The sequence below is a fragment of the Poromitra crassiceps genome (genome assembly GCF_964638095.1).
Source record: "Poromitra crassiceps genome assembly, chromosome: 4".
In the NCBI taxonomy this organism is placed as follows: Eukaryota; Metazoa; Chordata; class Actinopteri; order Beryciformes; family Melamphaidae; genus Poromitra; species Poromitra crassiceps.
The window spans coordinates 30155390-30174743 of record NC_139626.1 but is presented as its reverse complement, the minus strand read 5'-3'; the positions used below and the strand labels follow the sequence as shown (position 1 = coordinate 30174743).

Below are 19354 nucleotides of genomic sequence, written 5' to 3'. Positions count from 1 at the left end.
AGGTACAGTAACTTCACTTTAATGATTTCATGCAGTAATGTCTGAATCAGGTAACTTCACGTTAATGATTTCATGCAGTAATGTCTGAATCAAGTAACTTCACTTACGTGATTTCATGCAGTAATGTCTGAATCAGGTAACTTCACTTTATTGATTTCATGCAGTAATGTCTGAATCAGGTAACTTCACTTACGTGATTTCATGCAGTAATGTCTGTATCAGGTAACTTCACTTTATTGATTTCATGCAGTAATGTCTGTATCAGGTAACTTCACTTTATTGATTTCATGCAGTAATGTCTGAATCAGGTAACTTCACTTTATTGATTTCATGCAGTAATGTCTGTATCAGGTAACTTCACTTTATTGATTTCATGCAGTAATGTCTGTATCAGGTAACCTCACTTACATGATTTCATGCAGTAATGTCTGAATGACAAAAATGTTACCTGATACAATGATTACTAATAAATGATTTGCTGCTTCTTTTGTTTTCATGTGTGACTGACAGCTCACCCAGAGGCTGAAGTGAGTGGAGTGCTGCTGTCCAATGGGATGCCTCGAAAGACGGCGCCCCTGCCTTCCTCACCACCGCCACAGCTGGACATCAGCGCAATAGACCGGGTTGACCAAGACGGTGAGGATATCTATTCCACTTTTATTGAATCCACCAGCACACCTCGTCCATTGCTATCTATATGAAAATGCAAGGAAATGGAATAACTGCTTGACACAATTAACTCCTGGCGGTTGGGGAGTGTGTAGGCGATCATGTGTCTCTCTCTCTTTCTTTTCCTCTGTCGGCAAAAAGGAAATATTTCAACTCATAACAAGGCCAAGCCACAAACATGTTTTCAGTAGTTGCTTAGCAACAATAAGAGCCATGAGCAGCATTTCCAGCAGGAATGTGTTTAGTGCGACTTGCTGAAATTAGAAGTCTCCATTGGACACAGGGGCTTACTGATGAAGTTGTTTTCTTGCTCAGTTATATAGAGAGCCAAAGTGAACGTCACTTCCTGCTTCAGCACTGTACCAGAGATTTTCATCCGCCATTTATTTTCCCATAGACATTTCGTAAAATGCTTATAAAAAGTTTTACTTGTTCAAACCAAACTGTTCAGATATAAACAGGAGAGACCGCATAACCTTTCACTCTGACCAAAATGTAAAAAGAAAATGCAGATTTAAAGAAAATATTTTTTTGATTATGATGTTTTTTGTTTTGGTCCAAGTGAAATGTTCTATGGTCTCTCCCGATTCCAAATATAGCTGAACCGTTTCGTTTTACCAAGTAAAACTATTTTTATACGCATTTTACGAAATGTCTATGGGAAAATAAATGGCGGATGAAAATCTCTGGTACAGTGCTGAAGCAGGAGGAAGTGACGTTCACTTTGCCTCTCTATTTTGCTCTGTCCTGTCTCCCTCCTGCAGCTTTGGGCTCCCTCTCTCTTTGTGATGATGCCCAGTTGTCCCCGCCCATCCCGCTGCCAGCTGCTGGTTCTGGTTCTTCCCCTGACTCCAGAACTGCTATCTCCTTCCTGAAGGTCACAGAGCTGGCCAACTCCTCCCCACTAAACACCAGTCAAGTGGATGATGGTAAATACCCCATTCAGCACTAATAGAATGGATAATATCTCTATTTGTGAAGATTTTGTGATTCATCTGCACAATATTTCTGTTTCATTTCATTTTCATGGCACATTTAGTTGAGTTGAAAGGGAACAAGCCAATACGCCCAGACTGTTACAAGCACTTTAATCCACGTTTCAAGACCTCCACTCTTGATCAGGTAAAGAGCACGATATAGATTGATATATTTTATAGTTAATACATTATTTTTGTTGTGTGTTTTTAGAAAGATCACTCTTAATATTTCTCTGCGATCCAGGCTGCTGTGGCTTCCCAGCCAGGAGAGGAGGGCATGAGGCTGAAAGCAGTGATTGGCTACAATGGCAATGGGCGGAGCAACATGGTGTGGAGCCCAGACCAAGGTTATCATCATCAGAAACAAAACTAACTACAATTATATGACTAAAAAGTCAAACTAAACTAAAAATGTCAAACACTCAAACCTGAAACTATAATAACCTTCCAGACAGCGGTGAAACGGTGAAATCTCTGATCTCAGCTGTTCCTCAAAAGAGGCAGCATCTGTTTCTTTTGGCTTATCCAGACGTTCAATTCTGTTGCAGGATTCTATGCGTATTCCTGTGGCTGTGTGGTGGTGGTGGAGTATCTTCACACAGGACATCAGAGGCACTTGCTGGGCCACACTGAGGAGATCTCTACTCTGGCAGTCACAAACGATTCACAGGTACCTCTCTCAGCTCCAGATCCAAGAGTTTAGTGAGTGTAATGAAGGGATAAGATACACTACCTTAGTACAATCTTTTAAGAGCTTGGGTCCCTCTGGTGATTTTTCAAACCACTTTGGGTTGGGAGGCTTTCATCGAGAGACAGTCTACTGTGGTAAAAAGAAAAATGCCTATAATTTGTCGAATCAACACAAAGCACTGCTGATGTTTTCTAGCAAAAATGGTTTTATTTTACTTTTAAGTGAAATAAGCACGAAAGTTAGGAGATTAGTGCTTACCGTAAATTTCGGACTATAAGCCGCGGCTTTTTCCCCGTTTTTTGGCCCTGCGGCTTATATAACGGTGCGGCTTATCTATGGATTTTTTTGAAGAAAAAAAAAAAAAAAAAAAAAAATCTCTCTTTTTTAGCACTCTTTCTAACTATAAATCCACTTCTGTTTTAATTTCCTCTCTTGCCCTCTTTTCACCACACCGCGGACACTGTGTGCACTGTAAAAAAAAACACAGGTGGTGTTGTGTTATGTTGTTTTGTTGAAATGTTAATAAATGGGAGCTTCCTCAAACAGCCATCTCTTTCCCGACAATCCCCTCTGTGCATGAACCCTTACATATGGTAATTAAACATTAAAACACAATTAAAAAAAAAAAAAAAACATTAAAACACCTGCGGCTTATAGTCCGGTGCGGCTTATATATGTAACAAATAGGCAATTTTGCTGCTGCGGCTTATACTCCGGTGCGGCTTATAGTGCGGAATTTACGGTAATTACGGTACTTGTTTTTGCTGTCTCACTTTGGATTACCGGTAGATGTAACTGACTTCAAAAATCCTAACCGCTAAAATCTTAACTGCTACTACCATAGAGATTGATGACATGGTGTTATCTCCCCCCCAGACCGTGGCATCGGCAGCAGGCGGCACTACTGGCACCAGGAGCCTCATTTGCATATGGGATGTCCAGAATGGAACCTGCCGTAATACCATATCCTACCACAGGGGGGCGGTGCAGAGCATCGCCTTCTCCAGGGACGACCTCTTCTTCCTCTCTGTTGGTTAGTAAAGTAAAGCTGGAATAATTGTTCATGAGGATCTAACAATTGGCCTACGTTATGTTTATTCTCACAACCACTTTTCTTATACGTACCTCCGCACATTACACAGTCATGAGAATTCACTGGACTCCTCTAAAGTACAGCAAATGTCTTTAGAATACTGTTCCCCATTGAATGCCTCACACTGACCGCTGACGCCTCCCAACATCTTGTAGGAGACTATTCTGACCCCGAGGTGGCGCTGTGGAGCAGCAGGACCTTCCAGCTGCTGTCCAGCGTGAGTGTGTCCGGGCCAGTCCACGACGCAGCCTTCAGCCCCTCCGCGGCCAGTCAGCTGGCCTGTGTGGGCAGCCAAGGAGCTTTCTTCTGCCTCATCCACACCCATGGCCTGGATGTGGACCTCAAGGTACACAACCACTTCAAACTCACTGACTCACTGGACTTATCAGTCGTTTGAGGACTCACTTCGTAGTGAATTCGAGGTCAGTGGTAACAATGTAAGTAGAACTCAATAGTGTTGCATGGCGCACTGAAAAAACACTGGTTACACCATGTTTTTGCCTCCATTTATTGTGGCTCAATTGCCCCATTTAGCAGTCACTGAGGGAAACATATTTGAGGGTAGCAATGGTGTCAGTCGATGGAACTTTATCAATCTTTGCTACTAATTGTATTTGCATAGGTACATTATTTTAGGAGCCAAATTCCTCATTTCATAAACGGTGGTGAAAATTGTATCTTTATTGCCCCATTAGATATTTAGTTTGTTAACATCTTTGTGCTTTTAGTAAACTGGTTTCTTCTTATCATTATTATTACTCTTATTATTGTGGAAATCGAATATGGAGCCTTACCTGGTCTACGCCCTTTCCCCCCCTGGTTTGCCCTTTACATTTACGGTACCCTATATCATGGCAGGTAATCAACGCTCAGGTACCTTACAGTTTTTGGCTGCATTTTACTGTCGTATTTGTAAGGCTTATAGATCTTTTTTTTCTAGCTACAGCAAGCTATTGTTGTTCAGAATCTACTTTGCATACAAAATAAATATTGTTTATTTTTATCAATTACGTCAGATCTCTTAGTTCTTTGTTTGGATGGCAATTCTGAGCGTGTCTAACTGCAAACATCATTACCTGGAGCCTCAAGGCAAGTTTGGTTGGTAGGATTGCCTGAACAATTATCATGAACCAATCTGTCGCCATCTTAGGTCCAGAGGGTGAATACACCAGAGGAGCTTGGCGATGTTGAGCTGACGGCTCTATGCTACCACACCAACTCCATTCTGTTCACTGCCACCAATCGGGGGCATGTTTGTGCCTGGGACGTCAACACACAGCGCTGCTTCATGACCTGGGAAGCCGACGAGGGAGAGATTGGTACAAACGAGTCTATATTCTGGTCATTTTTCTGTTTGGTCAATTAAGTAAGGGATCATGTCGAGCGAGCCGGTCATTATCGTGAAATGAACCCCTTCAGGGTGATTCAAGACCTCTCTGCGAATCCCGCTTATTACACGGCTACTTAGTAAAGAATGCTGTTGTTTTTTTGCCGCCCGGTGTCACGAATGAGCTAAATGAACAGTTAAATTGAGCGGACATCTGTCTGCAGATTGAAGTAAGGGACTCCAGATGGAAACTAGCCTTCGGGCTATAATCTGGCATATTTACATGTACATCTGTACTGTTCATTCATATGCATTTTCCCTTCTAAATAAATAAATATGACTGGATGTGTTCCTCCAGTCTTTCAGAACGGCATGCATAGCAGCAGTCTGTTATACCTAGCAGTGGTCTGTTGTACAGAAACAACAGACCGTAGAATGCCATTATTAACCAATCAGAATTGAGTATTCAACAAAGCTGTGTAATATATATTTTATTTTGAATTATTTTGTTATTGGTCCACAAAGCTTTTAGTTCAGTTGGTAAAACGGCATAAAAGATCCTTTCCTTTTTGAGTGTATGTTTGGTTCATTTTGGTCTCGGATTTCTGTAAATCGAAAATGGATTGACGTGGTTTTTCTTGCTGCAGGAGTGCTGCTGTGTCAAGGGAACGGTTTGTTGACAGATGTGGTTTTTGTTGCTGCAAGAGTGGTGCTGTGTCGAGGGAACCGTTTGTTGACATGCGTGGTTTTTCTTGCTGCAGGAGTGCTGCTGTGTCGAGGGAACCGTTTGTTGACATGCGTGGTTTTTATTTTGCTGCAGGAGTGCTGCTGTGTCAAGGGAACCGTTTGTTGACATGCGTGGTTTTTCTTTTGCTGCAGGAGTGCTGCTGTGTCGAGGGAACCGTTTGTTGACATGCATGATTTTTCTTGCTGCAGGAGTGCTGCTGTGTCGAGGGAACCGTTTGTTGACATGCATGGTTTTTCTTTTGCTGCAGGAGTGCTACTGTGTCGAGGGAACCGTTTGTTGACATGCGTGGTTTTTCTTTTGCTGCAGGAGTGCTGCTGTGTCGAGGGAACCGTTTGTTGACTTGCGTGGTTTTTCTCGCTGCAGGAGTGCTGCTGTGTCAAGGGAACGGTTTGTTGACAGATGTGGTTTTTGTTGCTGCAGGAGTGCTGCTGTGTCGAGGGAACCGTTTGCTGACATGCGTGGTTTTTCTTGCCGCAGGAGTGCTGCTGTGTCAAGGGAACGGTTTGTTGACAGATGTGGTTTTTGTTGCTGCAGGAGTGTTGCTGTGTCGAGGGAACCGTTTGTTGACTTGCGTGGTTTTTCTCGCTGCAGGAGTGCTGCTGTGTCAAGGGAACGGTTTGTTGACAGATGTGGTTTTTGTTGCTGCAGGAGTGTTGCTGTGTCGAGGGAACCGTTTGTTGACAGGCGGCAACACCCGCTGGTTGCGGCTGTGGGGGATTGACGCTGTGCAGGGCGTGAAGCCTGGGGGAGAGGTCTCCAACACGGAGGACAGGTCTGCAGCTCATACTCTGTAAACATCTTTTCCCTGTGTCATATGTGCAATAGCTTCTTTTCTTCAGGTATCTCATCTGATGTGTCAGTGTTCATAGCAGTTATATTTAAAGACCAATGCTGAAGGTGGAGGATGTCAATGGCCACTCTAACGATAAGGGGCATGTCAAAACACAATTGTAGATGATTGGCAATCATCTACAATTGCATCCATGACTGCACACTCTGTGGTGCTTTTCCCTGCTGCGCCTGATTGGTGGTTTGGCAGACATGTGTAGTGATGTGCAAAAAATACCTCACTACACGTCAGAGAAAAAAATACCAGCAATCTACAAGAGGAATAACCGCATATGTTTTGGTGTGTTGAATATGGCATCCTCTCATCCTCATCAGGAATGTTGACCTGTTTGTATCATCTAGATTAAATTACAGTCGGTATTATCCTTATCCTGAGTCTCCATGTAATGACTACTAGTCTATTCTCTTTGGTCTCCTGTGTGTCCATCAGTGGGGCCCAGGTGGTGCTGCTGGAGCAGGAGATCATGCTGGACGGAACGACGGTCAGCGCAGCATTTGATGTCCCAATGGATATGGGCATCGTGGGCACCACAGCCGGCACACTGTGGTACATCAACTGGCTGGACAACAGCAGCATCCGCCTCGTCATCGGACATAAGACCAAGGTACTAATGTGCACTTTATCACATGGTCAAGTTTCATTTGAAAGCTCCTTTAATTAAAGGCCCTGGAAACCAAACATAAATATGTCTTTTGAGTTTGTCACTCCACAGAAAAATGTGTTATTAACCACCCAGCCAAATTTGAAAGCTTACAAAAACTTAAATGACATTGACAATATTTCGACTTTGGGTTGAAACTAATTTTTAATCGTTTTTGATGCTTACTATTATGTACATGAGCCCCTAAATTACTGGAGTTAATTAGAAGGTTATTGTGGAATTGGGTTTCCAGGGGCTTTAAAACAGCCATCATCGCCAAAGTGCTGTACAAAAATCCCTGCACAAATCGACACAGACACACACTTGAGTCAAAGGCTAAAGAATAGAAATGGGTTTTGAGATGAGTTTTGAAGGCGATTGAGGGGGCAGACCTCAATCGCCCTTAAGCTCCATCCTCAACCACAGAACATCCAAGAGCCCCTTAACCAATCACTGAAGCTTTCTAGAGGCCTAATGGGAACGTACAAGATCAATAATATAATTTGGCGCCGACCCATTTAGAGCTTTAAAAAAACAATCGGTTCTGAAGCACAGTGTGCGCTGTTGAAGAGAGGCCAGCATAGGAGTGATGTGGTCCCTCTTCTCAGAGCCAGTTAGAGGTCTGATGGCAGAGGGAGTCTATCTACAAGAGACATTCAGACAGAAGGCAGGAGTGACTTGATTTGGACATGGAAGAAGGAAAAAAGCTGGTACAGTAGTGGAGTACAGGCTAGTTAAGTGTTGGTAGTAGTCAGGATTTTGAATTCTAACAGGCTCACAGCATATGCTGTTGTGTTTCTAACTTGGATTCTGATTGTTTTGTTTCATCAAAACGTTCAAAATCCTTACTACTGTACTGTACAGTAATTAATGCCTGTCTAACTGGGACTGTAAATTCATGTAAATTCCCTGCACATTAATGCCTATTTAACTTAGCCTGTAAATTTCATGTACATTCAATGTAAACTCTTATTTAACTCTAACTGTAAATTCATGTAGATCCACTGCCTATTTAACGTCTATTTAACTCAGTCTGTAAATCTCATGTAAATCCAACGTAAATTCATATTTATCATCCACAGAACACTTCACCACTCATGTACATATTGTATATATTGACTCGATTTGATTCGATTTGATTGCACTTGCAACTTTGCGATTGTCTTTAGTTATCTTCCTACTTCTTATCTCTGTATATTGATGTGACCGCTACACTGCATACAGACACTAAGACAAATTCCTCGTATGTACCGTAAATTCCGGACTATAAGGCGCACCGGAGTATAAGCCGCAGCAGCAAAATTGCCTGTTTGTTACATATATAAGCCGCACCGGACTATAAGCCGCGGGTGTTTTAATGTTTTTTTTTTTTTTTTTTTTTAATTGTGTTTTAATGTTTAATTACCATATGTAAGGGTTCGTGCACAGAGGGGATTGTCGGGAAAGAGATGGCTGTTTGAGGAAGCTCCCATTTATTAACATTTCAACAAAACAACATAACACAACACCACCTGTGTTTTTTTTTACAGTGCACACAGTGTCCGCGGTGTGGTGAAAAGAGGGCAAGAGAGGAAATTAAAACAGAAGTGGATTTATAGTTAGAAAGAGTGCTAAAGAAGAGAGAATTCCGTTTTTTTTTTTTTTTTTTGCTGAAAAAATCCATAGATAAGCCGCACCGTTATATAAGCCGCAGGGGCCAAAAAACGGGGAAAAAGCCGCGGCTTATAGTCCGGAATTTACGGTAACTTGCATACTGTGGCAATAAAAGTGATTCTGATTCTGATTCTGTATGGTCAACCTAGTGACATCATCTACATCTAGCAGCGCCCTGGTTGGTGAAAAGCTGAAATGTTATACATCTTTCAAGCAAATCTAGCTAAATTTCAGACTTGAAAAAGCAGCGTCCTGACTGTTTTGTCTGAGGTAAAACGCAAATAAGCTCGAGTCATATGATCACATGTTTCATGTCCTCTTGAAATTGCATTGCTTTTTGGACCTTAGCAGGGGCTAAAGCTGGGTATGATCCACAAACAGTCATGATGTTGTTCTGCTCTGAGACACATGGCTTCACCTGTGGTCCTTGTCTGTTCCTCTGTGCTGTCCAGGTGAGTGACGTGGTGTTCAGCCCAGACGAGAGCCACTTCGCCACCTGCGCGGAGGACGGCAGTGTGAGGGTGTGGTCGGCCCCCAGCAACGAGCTGGTGGTGCAGTTCCAGGTGCTCAACCAGGTGAGGGAATACAGTCCGGTGAAGATGATGACACACCAGATCTGTCATTTTAGGGAAGTATTTGAAATGTCTTTAGTCCAATTTGAACAAGGGGAACTTTCATTTTTACATTTACATTCACATTCAGAAAGTCATCCAGAATGACAGCTAGTTCTTGTGTCTACAAGTGTTAGAGAAGGGAATTTAACCACTCCTCATCCGCAATAATATATATATATATAACAGCTTATATAAACCAAATAAATGAAACCAAGAGCCAGAAAGATGTCTTATAGAAGTATATTAAAAACCATACATTCTCCTATACACTGTGTTATAGAAGAGACTGAATCTCAATGTATACATCTGATATGTCATACAGAGTCCCAATATTCAGCGATGACTGACAGTTTGACATATGCTTTATACTCAGAGAGAGGAGGAAAGGCAGAGAGGAGGGGAGATGAACTTTGGAAATGTGTGTGCATCCGCTTGAGTCTGACAGGGAAACTGTTATCAGTTGTTATGGAACTCGAAGCACTGTCCAAGGCTTCAGCAAAAGAGAGAAGTCCTCAATGCCACGGGTGAATCTATATGTGTGAGATGTCATGTCATGGTAACTCATAGCATAATTATGCGTATGCAATTATTAGGCAACTATTAGCTTATTCATTAGGAAACGCCCATGGAACTTATATTTTCTCTAACAACAAGGATGATCGAATTGGTCACTTCTCGGTTATAGACAAGCCCCTCTAACGTCTTGTTTATCAAGTTTTTTTGGACGTTCCTACACACACAATTGGCCGTGTCTGCGGGTGGGAAGCCAGTGGGGTATGAGTCCTGGTCGCTGCACTAGTGCCTCTGGTCGGTCTGGGCGCCTGTTCAGGAGGGGAGCGGAACCTGGGGGGAATAGTGTGATCCTCCCACGTACTTGCTATGTCCTGCCGGTGAAACTCCTCGCTGTCGGGTGAAAAGAAGCGGCTGCTGCCGACTGCACATGTATCGGAGGAACTATGTGTTAGCTAGTCTACTCTCCCCAGATCCACAGAAGGGGTGGAGCAACAACCGGGAGAGCAGGGGACATTAGCCAAGTGCAAGTGGGGAGAAAATGTGATACAAATCTGGAAAAAGGGGGAAGGGAAGCTGCGCACCAGGACTTAATACATCCTCTTTCTGTGCTCTGTTGGTCAGGGCTGTGGCTGTGTGTGCTGGAGTCCTGTCGTCGGCTCCTCAGGGGCCAGTGCCTGTGTGGCAGCAGGCTACAGCGACGGGACGCTGAGGATCTTCTGCCTTGCCTCCTCAGAGATGGAGATGAAGCTGCACCCCCACACTGTGGCTGTCACCACCATCCAGTACTCTGCTAATGGTGAGAGAGGACTGCACTGTCACTCAAACTGCCCAGAGAACTCTCTATCGCTTTACAGTAATTGTACTAACTTGAACTTGTCATCACTTTGTGGTGTTCAGTGTAGGGCTGCTAATGATTATTTTCATTTTCAATTCATCTGTTTTCTCGATGAATCGATAAGTTGTTTGGTCTGTAAAATGTCAGAAAATGGTTAAAAAAAAATGACGATCAGTGTTTCCCAAAGCCCAAGATGATGCCCTCAAATGTCTTGTTTTGTCCACAACCCAAAGATATTCAGTTTACTGTCAGAGGAGTAAAACAAATAACAGAAAATCTGCACATTTAATCAGGGGATTATTTTTTTTAATACTCAAAACGATTTGATTATCAAAATAGTTGTCGATTAATTTTCTGTCGATTGACTAATCGATTAATCGTTGCAGCTCTAGTTCTGTGCATTCCAGGAGTTATTTTGTGATTAAGTGCTAAGTTAACTTTTTTGGTGTCCCCACTTTCCCTCAATATGCCTCTTCTACTTCAGTTAGTGATTTCCTACGTTACCCAGAATGCCTTTTGACAACCCCCAAAGAATGGGCATTAACTTGTTGGTTTCAATCAAAGGGTATGGGCATTTAAATATAGCCATCTAACCAGCAGATTTGTGAACATTGGGGCGTGTTTATGATCGCAGCGGAGCCCCTTACCCAAGATGGAACATGTCTTGTGGCTGCATTGCATTCTGGTATATTGAGGCTGCTGTCAGTGGAGAAGTTGGTCTTTACCTCTTCTATGATGGATTTCTCCCTGTATGACTGTTGAACATGGGGGGAATATTTTTGGGTCTAGATTAGAATCCAACACTCTTTGATTCTGAGGGACCAACACCAAAACCTGGTGTTTACTGTTGATGTTTCAGATCTCTGAAAAACATTTAATGTTCTGCTCAAACTCCCCAAAAAATACACGTCCAAACAACTAAATCGTCCCAGTAATGCAAGCTACATCGCTAGTGCTTTTTTTCCTTAAGTGTTTTAGGGCAGATTTTTTTCCCCTCAGAAAGTTCATATAATAATGGTTAAATGATCAAAGGGGCGGGGCAGCAGGGTTGCATAGGAGGGAGGATCGCCCTTCTACCGGACGACCCAGCTTCCAACTGCCTCTTTCGGGCGTCATTAAAGGAACATTTCACCCAAAAATGAAAATTCTGTCATTATCTGCTCACCCTCATGCCAGTTTAAAACACGGGTGAAGTTTGTCCATATAACACAGGGAGGTTGCCCGCACAACTGGAGAGAAAACAAGTCAGCATTGACTTGAGTACAGTATAGCTGAAGTCAATGGTGATGGGTGAGTGGATAAGGTTCATCTAGCTGTGGCCCCCTGCAGGTCGGTTGATCCTCTCAGGGGGGCAGAACGGCCTGGTGGCAGTCAGCAGCCCGGTGAACGGAGCGACTGTCCGCGTCATCCGGGACCACAAGGGGGCACCGATCACCAGCATCCAGTGTGTGAGCAAGCAGGTCAGAATGATCTTTTGTGCTAAGCCATCATTGCTGTTGTGTTCCTGCACCGCACCTCCCAGAGACGACCTGTCAATCAGACAGTGTGGGCAGGACTGCAACGTCTTTTTCTTTTTTTTCCTCTCATGCAGTTTGAGTCTATATATATATATATATATATATATATTATACATACATATATATATATACCGTATATATATACATATATATAGATAGATAGATACAGTAGATAGATAGATAGATAGATAGATAGATAGATAGATAGATAGATAGATAGATAGATAGATCGATAGATAGATCGAAATGTTTTGCTTTATATCTGCTATATTTTTAGAGATACTGAATAATGAACTTCAGGTAATGCCTTTCTTCCATAATGGATACATATGTTTTGGTAAATGTACTCTTTAAATGCATTTCCACTTTCCACGCAATGTACTTTTAATGGGGAATTGAAATACCAGTGCATGTGCTGCTGTCTTCTGCAAGCCCCAAATAGAAAAATAAACAAATGCTGACATTTACTTGCACACTGACTTGTTTAAACTATCACCTGGATGTTTGAAGATGAAAAATGAACTTACACAGGCAGCTTTCTCAAATTCTTCCATTGTTTCTCGTGACATTTCACGTTTTTTTGTTGTTGTTTTTTTTCTCATCTTCTGATGCTATTTTATATTCTTCTCCCTAGTATAAGGAATTTGGACTGGAAGGAAACGAGATGTGGTTGGCTGCCAGTGCAGACAGGCGTGTCAGCGTGTGGGCTGCTGATTGGTTGAAGGATAAGTGTGACCTCCTAGACTGGCTGACATTTCCTGCTCCCGCCTATTTTGGGGTACCATCTGTGTTTTAATTGGTAGTGCTTGGTAATGACTATAGATGGATTTTTGGAAATGTGCAATAGAAATCCAGTTTGTTATTATTGATTTGATTAAATGTTTGACCATCTGGTTGTTTGTGTTGCCGCATAAGGAGGATGACGGGCCGCCTCCCAGCCTGGCGGCCTTCTGCCCCGCTGACCCCGGCCTGGTGGTCTACACCGGCTATGGAGTGGAGAAAGAGCTGTCCTACTACAGCCTGGCTAAAAAACAGGTACCGTAGCTCAGAGCTTAGCAGCTCTGCTTTTTTTGTTTGCTTGTGAGCCATTAAAGCCCCCCTCCACTCAGTTTTTCCACGACCTGTTTCACCGTTGATGTTCCATGAAAACGTCCATGCGCGCGGCACGCACTGTATCAACGCACGTCACCATTGGTGCCAAAGAACTTAAGCGCAATAGTTTGTTCCACTGCAACATAATGAGTGCAGGCGCTGTTGTAACAGAAGCAGAATAGCGCCCTCTTGTCTTCAGTAAACTCTTTACATATCAAAGCAATATGGGCTTCATGGAAAGAGCATGACTCGAACTGGTTAAAAGTTATTATCGCTGCATTTTGAGCCTGGTGAACACTCGGTTAGCAAACATAGCTAAACGGCTAACAGCTAGCGAACGGCTAGTATCTACTGTAAATATTGTATTTACTGTCTATCATACGTCACTCATCAGACCATTCATTTACCAACAGCTTATTTTTAGGACTTTGAGCCCAAAATATGGTTATTTGTCAACAAAATAGACAGGCGAACACTGTGGCTATTCAGCAGACCCGGGGCCTGTCCCACGAAGCAAGATTAGTGGCTTAGCGAGGTAACTTCAGGTTTAACCCTGGGTTTGCCGTGCTACGACGCTACGAGTTCACTTCTTACTGAGATAGATCACCATCGCAACTTATGCTGCACGGCTAACCTGCTCCTGGGCAGGTTAAGTTCAGAGAATAAGATCAAAATCCATGAAAGACCCACCTTCTGACCAATCAGCTCTCTGGAAACAGCGTGTCACCATTCATATAGGGTCCCCATATGAAAAATAGATTGCATTCAAATGAAAAACATTATTGGCTCCTGTTGAATTAATTGAGGACTGAAGCCTTGCCCTTATACATAATTAAATTAAGCCTACTTACCACTTCGGAATATCATTATGTTTTTATACTTATTCATTTTTATTTGCTCCCAAGTAGCTGTGTTTGACCCTGCCAATTGCAGCGCAACGGTGCGTGAAGAAATATCACTAAATCACCGATGTAAAAATGTTGCATACACGATGTAATTCATATCTAGGCTACTCCTGCATTTTGTAGCTGTAACTGTGTTGCTTTTAGCTTGTATGATGTCATTGAAATCTTCATATATTCTCCAGCATTAGTCCTGTATGAAATATGCCACTCTGCTGCCAATATGTGACCACAAAATACATTATTTTTTATCAATGAAAAGTGAACTATGCCCGTACCAATTCAGTTCAGCAGCTTTTCTTTTTTTTATTCTTTTTTTTGTGTGTATTATAGGAATTATTCCATCAGTGCCACCAAACACATCATGAGTGATAGAGATAATTATTATTCATTGAGCCTAAATCTATGGTCTAAATAGGCCTATGGATTTTGGAAATTTAGACTGAAATAGATTGCACATTACTTCTAATCGTAAAAAGACATGCAGGTTTTATTGACTTTATGAGAGGGTGAATTGAAGCTGCTGTAAGCTCATACGTAGAGGCAGAAACCGCTGTTCAAAGAAATGACTAATGTCCTCAGTAACAGGCTAATATGCAAGGCAGATTTTTAATTCTGACATACAGTAAAGCTCTGCTAATTACACTTTTGATGTGCACTTTTAATGAATGAGGAAATAGGTGTACCTAGCGCTGTAAAATCTGGAGCTGTCCATATTGCATTGTGATTGGCTAGTTGTTACAAAGCACACCTTTTGTGGGCACGAGCTCACGTGCATGTGCATTTTCATGTGCACGAGCTCAGAGCTGGATAGGGAAATCCTAAATTGACAGACCCAGCTGATAACCACCTTCGTGGTATCGTTTAGCTCGATTTAAATTGTCTGTTCATTGTCTGTTCAAAATTGTCTGTTCATTGTCTGTTCATTCAAACCAGATCAAGGGGGCAGATCCTGGATTTGTTTATCTCCATTCGTGGTCCACAGGCTTGCCACATATGCTCAATGCCAAATCTGTTAAAGGGGCCATATTATGCATTTCTTAATTTGTTGTTTATAATTTATAATTTATAAAACAACAACTGATTTCTATTCCAGAATATTTCAATTGAAGATATTTTAGAAAATTACTGCTGCTACAAAACAACTTAAAGGGCCCATATTTTGTTGTTTTGTAGCAGCAGTAATTTTCTAAAATATCTTCAATTGAAATATTCTGGAATAGGAATCAGTTGTTGTTTTATAAATTGTTCTGAAAAATTGTTTCCAAGGTATCAAAGTATTAAATTCATTTTCCTGTAATCTGATTACTTACTGTGGCTATTAAAGTGAGTCTTGAATCTTGAAGATTCACACCTACACAGAGCAGCTGCTGTTGCGACAGCACACGTCCACATGCATTGTGTAATGGTATGCACTCTGCCCCCTACAGGTAATAAAGACGATTGCGCTTCCCCACTGGGCCACGTGCTTCAGCCTCTCCAACATGCATCTCATAGCTGTGGGATCAAAAGGTGCATTCTGCTATTCCTTGTTTACCATTACATCTAACAGTTATCTAAAGTATATGCTAACAGTATATGCTAACAGTTATCTAAAGTATATGCTAGCCAATAAATGAGTAACTTGAATGAGGTTTTAATGAGCTTGGAACATGTTTGTAGTTAGCTTCTCTAGAGACAGTCCAAATGAGATTGGTTCTCATCCGAGTGTTTGATGTGCGCCCGTTCTCTTCTTCAGAGCGAGTGCTGAAGCTGATCCAGTCCAGCAGCGGGCGGTTCCAGGACTTCCTGCACCACAGCGACTCCCTGCAGACGTGTCACTTCTCTCCGTCTGGCAAGCTCCTCTTCACCGTGGCTCACAACGAGATTTTGCTGTGGGAGGTGCAGGGTCTCTAGACAATCTTCCAAACCAAAAAGCACAGTTGGTTTGTGTTTGAAAAATGCTCGATATGGACTGAACAAAGTTGAAAATGCACTACAGTTCGTCCCCATGCTCACGTGCCTGATTTTCTATTAATAGAGCATTGATTAATACATTTATCTCATTTCATGGGTTCACAGACTCTTTTTTCCCCCCACTTTTTTTTGGGGGGTGGGGATATTTAATTTATGAAGAAGCTTCCTGTAACATTTGCTACACAGTTTATGCCGCAAGTGTTATTTTGTTTCTTGTGAGCAGTTTCAAAAGCTTTCAAATACACTTTATTTTTTATTTTTATTAAACTGACTACGGTATTTTGTTTTCTGTTAAAAAATAATTTCTAATGGTTTTGAATTTATTTTAGGTTTTCTTGCTGCAAGTTAACCACCATTGTGCAAGTTTTGGTGAGTGAATGCATCAGGTATCAATGGGTTAAGTCCACACACACTGTGTACCAAGCAATTTCCACTTTTGCCAAGGTGAGTAGCAGCCTGGCGCCCACCTGCTTCAGCATCTGATTCAGTGGCTCTGTCTGAATTTGGAGGTTTGGACTGTCAAAGCAGTTTATGGCAAAGGGTGGATCTGTTCTCTGAGTATCCCCAATCTTCATAACATTGGGTGGGAGAATGGCTCTGGGACAATCCAGGTAGAGCAGGCTGCTCCAACATCAAGCTGCCTCAAAATTAGTTAAACATTTCTTCTAATAGACAATGAGAAAAACCTACAGAAGCTTATTGCATTCACTTGAGAGAAAAAAAATCACCCTGTTTTTCTGAATTGAGATCAGTTTTAATTTAAAAAAAAAGTTTTCTGATCGGTTCTGTTTCTGATCTGGTTCATTCAGAAAAACAGCAACAACACAGATGATGTCATATAGGTCTAGACGGCTCGGCCTGGTGGCCAGGTCACAACTATACGAGGGATCAGCCAGCAGCTTTTTGGTAAACAAACCGCATCACTGGGGGGAAATGACAATGCGACCCTATGGAGCCAGCCTTGAGTGTCTCACTCTAGCCCCGGCTATGTTGTTTACATTTTAAAAGACCGCGACAGTTCACACAACTTTAACACAACATGCATATATTATACATCACACTCTTGAGATACTTCTGCTCTCACGTAAAAATATAAGCGATGTGCTGTATAGTTTTTGAGATATTAACGATTGTTTGGCACTGCTGCGGGCTTCCGTATTTCTGGGGGATTGTGATGTCATGTCCTAGTTCACGGATGACGTCATAAATCACTGATGAGGTCATAATTCACTGTTGGTGTCATACAGTTCACGGATGATGTCATAAATCAGTGAGATGTCAGACAGTGATGAGGTCACATATCACTGATGTCATACAGTCATACTCGAGTGAGGGATGTCATCAGTGAGTGAAGACGTGACCAACTAAAGACTGCACAGGGAGGCCACGCTGTTATTAGTCTGTCTTGTTTCATACTAGTACAATGGAGAGCCCAGAAGTCACGTTCATGTTGGCTTACATAGTGTTCACTCTCTGCCTCATGTTTACGCCGAGCGAGTTCCATTCGATTAACAATCCAGAATCTGTTTTCGTCCTGGCTGGGCAGTGAGGATATCGCCTTCATCCAGTACCACGTCAAGAGGACCAGCATTACCATGCTGCTCCACTCTGCACTGCCTCTGGCTTACTACATGGGGATGTGTATCACTGCTCCAGAAAACAAACTGGGCTATATCCAGCAGGTGAGTGGCAGCTGGCAAGCCTTTCTCCTCCTCTCCTTTTGCCTCCATTTGGCTAGCTGGTTGCTCATCATCTACTGGTCCCGCCTCCACTGGTCTAACCATCCAATCAGCCGGGCCCTGCAGAACCATTCCTTGCACGCCCAATCCGCCTGGGGCACTGTGGCAATGAGCATCAACACTGAGTTTAGACGGATAGATACATTTGCTAGCGGGCCTCCTGAAGCTAGGCTTATTATTACTGACACTTGGCCTCCTGAAGCTAGGCTTATTATTACTGACACTTGGCTGTTGAAGGTAACCACCTATCATGTGTATGTGGCATTACAGAGGCACAGTCGTGACAGTGACAAGAGTCGAGCCTCAGCCACACAGATACTGACTCAGAGTGGACCGCATCACCCCTTCTGTTAGACCCTTTGATATCAGGCTGAGGGACAAACTCCACGCTCCCATAAGAAATGCTGCCAACGTTGTGATCCACCAAACCATCAGTGATCTCTTCCTGGAAACATTCAAAGCTCAGGTGGAACTCAATCAGTCCTATACTCCCCCTAGAGGACAGGACTTGGAGACTTGTATGGGGCTGTATGCAGGCACCCGCAGGGACCAAGCTGATCAGACTGTGATGATGCCTCATGCCAGCAGTGTTTCTGCAGACCCATGTGGTGTCTCCTGTCTGGGTCGATGGTTCGCCAGCTGGCAGGACCAGCAAAGACCTGAGACCTGGCTGGCCAGCACAGTCCCCTGCCCCACCTGTAGAGCCACATTCTGTATACTGGATGTGTGTCTGGTTCACTGATAACACGCCGCACGCACGCAGATGGGGGGAGGAATTTGGAGAGAAATGTATTGGAATTTGGATTGCTTTACTGCAGAGGTTTTCAAAGTCTGAGACTGTAGGCCTCCCCCAGACAAAGCTTGGAAAAAGGTGCCCCCCTTGCGCAATTGCTGGATGCCTATGGTATCATGATTGTTATTTGATCCCATAGACACTCAACAATTGTGGCAAGATAGCCTGATATTGCTATTTGACATACTTCAGACTACACCCGATACATTAAAAAAAGTTCCTTCTCAAGGCATTTATTAGTTTCTGACTGGGGAAGTGGGATAATATAGATTCCACAAAACTACTGTATCTCTGAACTATCTTTAAACAAATCACACATATTTAGGTTAATCTATGTGATCTCCGTTTGATAATTTATGTAAAAATCCAGCCCCCCCCAATTCCATTCACTGAGCCTCCCCTGAAACTGATCTCCGTTTGACTGGGTGCTGCAAAGCTGGAAACATGCTACATCAGCATCGACTGGGAGCCTTGCCAGCAGCAGTCAGGATCCCAGTAATACACCCACAAAGTTTGAAGTCGATTTGACCTACAGTTCTCGAGTTATGCCCAGGACAAAATAGACACATACACACACAGTCTTGGAATTATGTTATAGCAACCTTTTTCAGGCCAAGTAGGACCCCTAGAAACAGCTGCATGGGACCCCCTACGATTTAAAATTAAATAAAAGTGTTGCATAATGCATTTCAAGCCTGGCCTATAATAACATTTATAATCCAGGATATCAGAATTTAAATGTATT

The 19354-nt window shown here is 42.7% G+C and overlaps 1 protein-coding gene and 1 pseudogene across 2 annotated transcripts in view; both read left to right on the top strand.

The window, feature by feature from the left end:
• wdr90 (WD repeat domain 90) overlaps positions 1-16329 on the top strand; it is a gene marked incomplete at its 5' end in the record, with an annotated part of 39559 nt that extends 23230 nt beyond the window's left edge. The window contains 17 exons of the mRNA XM_083635874.1: positions 511-636; positions 1434-1598; positions 1709-1791; positions 1891-1993; positions 2195-2316; positions 3214-3370; positions 3586-3776; positions 4581-4749; positions 6154-6277; positions 6785-6959; positions 9101-9223; positions 10397-10571; positions 11940-12070; positions 12762-12905; positions 13043-13162; positions 15552-15633; positions 15860-16329. Of these exons, the coding sequence (XP_083492000.1) occupies positions 511-636; positions 1434-1598; positions 1709-1791; positions 1891-1993; positions 2195-2316; positions 3214-3370; positions 3586-3776; positions 4581-4749; positions 6154-6277; positions 6785-6959; positions 9101-9223; positions 10397-10571; positions 11940-12070; positions 12762-12905; positions 13043-13162; positions 15552-15633; positions 15860-16017 (2348 nt within the window). The 3' untranslated portion in view covers positions 16018-16329. The remainder of the gene's footprint in view (positions 1-510; positions 637-1433; positions 1599-1708; positions 1792-1890; positions 1994-2194; positions 2317-3213; positions 3371-3585; positions 3777-4580; positions 4750-6153; positions 6278-6784; positions 6960-9100; positions 9224-10396; positions 10572-11939; positions 12071-12761; positions 12906-13042; positions 13163-15551; positions 15634-15859) is intronic.
• A 1171-nt stretch (positions 16330-17500) lies between these two features.
• On the top strand, positions 17501-18558 carry LOC310776106 (E3 ubiquitin-protein ligase TM129 pseudogene; annotated as a pseudogene). Its single transcript has one exon. The product of its transcript is annotated as an E3 ubiquitin-protein ligase TM129 pseudogene (transcript).
• Positions 18559-19354: the final 796 nt, after the last annotated feature.